Source organism: Egretta garzetta, unplaced genomic scaffold (genome assembly GCF_000687185.1).
Source record: "Egretta garzetta isolate BGI_Z169 unplaced genomic scaffold, ASM68718v1 scaffold368, whole genome shotgun sequence".
NCBI lineage: Eukaryota > Metazoa > Chordata > Aves > Pelecaniformes > Ardeidae > Egretta > Egretta garzetta.
Window position 1 is genome coordinate 1,859,420 of NW_009260684.1, and position 4,782 is coordinate 1,864,201.

Consider the following 4,782-nt stretch of genomic DNA (forward strand, 5'->3'; position numbering starts at 1 on the left):
CCGTTGTGGCCCGTGGCGTGCTTGTCCCTTTATTTTGTTGGTTTAGTTCAGCGGCAGTTTGGGTAACTGACAGTTCTGCTCCACCTATATGCACACCTACATATGTGCTTGTGTGTGTTTATATTTGCGTACATATAGATATGTGTGCATATAGGGTGCTTCCCTGAATAACCCAGGAGTGGTTGGTTGACCACCCCTGCTCCAGAGTTACCAAGCGTTGCAGTGTCTACCCTGAAATCCAAAACTGAAGGAAAGCGGGAGAACTGTGTAGACTTTTTGTGCATGTTCTAACCCATGGTCTGCAAATAAGTGTTTTGTGAAGGGCTTTGCCTTAGGCGTTGTGTTGATTTTCTTCACAGGTTGCTACAGTGACGGAATATGGGGCATTTATAAAAATTCCAGGCTGCAGGAAACAAGGTTTGTTTCTCTTCTTTTGTTCAGATGCAGTTTCATGGTGGTGTGTTTGAGCCAAGCAGTAATCCTTGGAATTAAAGACTTGCTAGCTTTTAGAAGAAGTTCAGAAAAATGTGGGGCTTTTTTTTCTAAATGAAGAAGAAATGGAGGTTCTCAGAAAGTGTTTAGAATATGAATGTATGTTTGTATGAATACCAAAAAGGTTCAGAGGGCTTTTTGGTAACTTCAGGATATTTTAGAGAATCATCTTAAGGTATTGAACAAACTATAGAAACTTTCTACAATTAGATAGTTTGCCCAACTTACTTATTTTATGGTCAGTATGAATGAGTAAAATAAGAAAGACTGCAATGAAGCTGAAATAAAAAAATAAACTGGAAAAGCTGACTTAAAGCTCCGTCTACCTTTGCAGGAAACTTGCAAAGTCAAATAAACTGGTTTTACAAAAGCAGCAGCTTGTGGTGGATGTTCTGTCAGGTGCTGGTAGGCCCACAAATAACCCCTTCTCCCCTCTCCCCTGGAAGTGCCCAGTTGTTCTTGTGCCAGTTCTAATAAAAGTTTTTGGACAGAAGTGTGGCTGCCGGGGGGAAGTTGCTTTGAGACGCAAATGGGTCCTGAAATAGGAGCCTGGACAGCAAGGTGTGTTTCCATATTTATCCTCCCTTGTGTAACCCCGTAGCCCACGTGTCATTTGTGCAAATTGAAAATACAGTTTTGGGGCTAAGTGACCTTGCAAGCACAGGAGATCACGGCAGCCTTGGTGTTTCATGCTTTCGACCTTGCCAGCAAAGTATTGTGTCACTGATGCGTGAAATGGGCTCTTTATTCTCCGGTGCTTGGGGTGGCCTCAGAGCACAGGCAGGAAGGGGGAGCTGTTAGCGCCTGCTGCGGTTTTCTGTACCAGTGCCTGATATTTTGAGTACAAAGTCATTGCTTTGGGGTCCTGCTTCTCTGAGTTAATTTGGAGCCGATCTTGATGAGCTTTCATATGTTTGATTGATGCAACTTGTCGATTCTCACCTACATAATGTATGGGGAAAGAAATGATTAGCTTTGCTTAGCACAACTGCTGAATATGTTCCCTGTCTCCCAGGGCAGTGATCTCCAGAGGCTTTTGATTGACCACCGTCAGTTCACGATCAGTTAAAATCAGTTAACCAGTTAATTTTGTATCGGTTAAAAAATTTTTGAGCGCACCCCCCAATATGTGTACATCTATTTATAAATTGCATACATGTACGGCTGTACTAAGTTATATACATACTCAGAAATTAAAAAGGATGAGATAAAGATGAAACAAGCACTATTAATTTTTTTAAAAAATTATTAATGGTAAAAAAATATTTTCTTCCCACACTCCAAAGGACCATCTTGCAGCCACCGCGCCTTGGAGACTGCTGTCCTAGAGGGCAAAACTGAGATTCATTGGAGACTTGTCTTTATTTTTTTTCCCTTTCTTCTCTTCCAAAACCACCACCAGGCCTGGTCCATAAGACTCACATGTCCTCCTGCCGCGTGGATAAGCCCTCAGAGATAGTAGATGTTGGAGACAAAGTATGGGTGAAGCTGATTGGAAAAGAGGTAATGTTAATTATTGTTTCTTTGGTGCTGTGTAGATAAAATACACTGCGAAAACATGGGGAACTGTGCCCAGAGGCTGCATGTTCCTGTCGCTTTGTTGGCGTTTGACGGGCTCTGTTTTACAGCCAGGTGGATTCTCTTTACCTCCAGATGTGACTTTAGGCACATCGCTTCTGCGACTTGCAACAATGCGGTTCAGAAAAAGGGACTTCATAGAAAGTTTTGGCTTAAAAGCAACAAAACGCTTCCTTTTCTACCCCTGCGCACCCCTTTGCAGCTTGTATCACCTTAATTGTGTGATTTGGTGGCTAAATGAGCAATTTGAGAGGATCCCAAAATAAGAGCCGATATAAACATAGGTCATTCACTCTTTTGAGGGACAGGTGTGTTCTTAGAAGAAGCTGAGATTTTTTTGTTTTTTCGATTTCAAGAAAGTATCAGTGGCGGTGAATTATGCCTGAGAGAAAATACAGAGGCTTTTTGTTTGTTTGATTTGAGGTAAGAGCATGATAATTTTTTTTTCCCCTACAATACATTGCTTTTTCTTCTGCAGAAGATGTGACAATAGGCATGTCATCTGTATTCAGAGATTACTTGGAACAAAAACTAGAGACGCTTGCTTTGGTGAGCCATGGAAACAAAGCAAGCTGGCTGTATTTTGTTGGGGTCAAGGTGGAAGCATTCAGTTCAGAGTTGCACAGGACTTGGCAATAAATGCTTTGCATTTTTTTTGAAAGAAGATAATCAGGTTGATGTACAGAACAAGGACTTCATTTTGTGTGAGATAAGGGCAATTGATTGAAAAACTTGGTCTTATTTACATGCTGTAGAAGAACTACGTGAAAAACTTTACAGCTTCTTTTTAGCCATCTGTGGTGTGCTTTTCTAGAATTTTCTCTGTGTAAATTTTTATTAAGCTGCTGTTTTTTTTATCTGGAACATGGTTCATAGAATTGTTTAGGCTGGAAAAGACCCTTAAGATCATCAAGTCCAACCATTAACCTAGCATTGCCATCCCACCACTAAACGTCATCTGCCCAGCTTTTAAATACCTCCAGGGATGCGGACTCAACCCCTTACCTGGGCAGCCCATTCCAGAGCCTGACAACCCTTTTGGTGAAGAAATTTTTCCTGATGTCCAACCTAAACCTGCCCTGATGCAGCTTCAAACCATTCCCCCTTGTCCTATCATCTGTTACCAGGGAGAAGAGGCCGATCCCCACCTCGCTACAGCCTCCTGTCAGGCAGTTGTAGAGGGTGATCAGGTCTCCCCTCAGCCTCCTCTTTTCCCGGCCTAACAAACCCCAGTTCCCTCAGCCACTCCTCGTAAGACTTGTGCTCCAGACCCCTTCCCAGCTTTGTGGCTCTCCTCTGGACATGCTCCAGCAACGCAACGTCTTTCTTGTAGTGAGGGGCCCAACACTGACCCCAGTATTGGAGGAGTGGCCTCACCAGTGCCCAGGACAGGGGGATGATCGCTTCCCTACTTCTGCTGGCCACACTATTCCTGATACAAGCCAAGATGCCATTGGCCTTCTTGGCCACCTGGGCACACTGCTGGCTCATATTCAGCTGGCTGTCGACCAGTACCCCAGGTCTTTTTCTGATGGGCAGCTTTCCAGCCCCTCTTCCCCATGCCTGTAGCGCTGCGTGGGGTTGTTGTGACCCAAGGGCAGGACTTGACATAACATAGGACGTTGGGTTCCTGCTGCCTTTGCTGTAGAAGCAAGGGGCAGAAGCATGTTGGAGAGGTGGACAGCGGAAGAGTTCAATGTTAGATGCCTGCAAATAACTGCACAGATGTCCTAAACAAACAAACCAGAAATACCTTCAATAGCAGCAGTGGTGAAAATGCAGAGTTGTAAGAAAGGCTTGAAAACCTCCTGAATGTACAACTTTTGCTCTTGCTTCTAAAGTGATAATGTGGCAATCAAGGACTTACTAGGGTTCAGAAAAGTGTAAGCCCCTAATAGAGATACCTAGAACACTTTTAGTCTCCTAAGAGGATAGAAATGGGAAAAGGGATATAAAATTCTTCTTTTTCAGGATGCAAGTCGGCCAAAGTGCTGGTCTAGGGGGAACTGCCATGGGGGTGGATGATTTGAGAATTTATAGCAAAGCTTCCAAACACACATTTTTGTCCACAGCTCTTGGGTTTGGTCATATTTAAAGCAGAATGTTAATCTGAATGTGCCTATAGTTTGAGCTTATTACTGAGATAGCTGCTTAAGATAAGCTGTTTTATTAGCTAGAATACTTTAAATGCAGCTACAAAATCATAAAACAAAAGCACTTTCATGTAGCATCCTTTGTGGTGCTGCTCTTTGCTGAGCAACAATTTCCTTCCTTCTCTACAGGCCTCCAGACACAGTGCATTAATTAACATCATTGTAAAATTACTCTTCTCGTTCCATTCTTCCTCTTTCAGATGAAAGATGACAAACTGAAACTCTCCCTCTCCATGAAGGTTGTTAACCAAGGCACGGGAAAAGACCTCGATCCAAACAATGTTTCTCTTGAGTAGGTAAATCTACTGAGCAGAATATAACAGGTTGCTACTGCCTGCTTTTCCCTGCCTTTCATTCCTGGCTTTCCCACTGTACTTACTCTCTAGGTCCCCCCTCCTTTGGAGGGCGTGGGGGGCTCATCCTGACCCCCCAGTGATGCGCTGGCTGGCCAGAGGGCTGACTGAAGGCGCTCCCTTGGTTGTGCTGCCTAGAGGCAGGCAGGAGCTGGAGGAGGCTGCAGTGAGTTCCAGCCCTGCACCCTGCAGCAGGATTTCCATTC

At 44.0% G+C, this 4,782-nt stretch overlaps 1 protein-coding gene across 1 annotated transcript in view; it reads left to right on the top strand.

Annotated features, from left to right (window-relative positions):
- Positions 1-347: 347 nt before the first annotated feature.
- Positions 348-4,782, top strand: part of ZCCHC17 (zinc finger CCHC-type containing 17) — a gene marked incomplete at its 5' end in the record, with an annotated part of 15,908 nt that continues 11,473 nt past the window's right edge. Inside the window, 3 exons of the mRNA XM_035901308.1 lie at positions 348-417; positions 1,895-1,995; positions 4,424-4,515. Coding sequence (XP_035757201.1) covers positions 348-417; positions 1,895-1,995; positions 4,424-4,515 — 263 coding nt within the window. The remainder of the gene's footprint in view (positions 418-1,894; positions 1,996-4,423; positions 4,516-4,782) is intronic.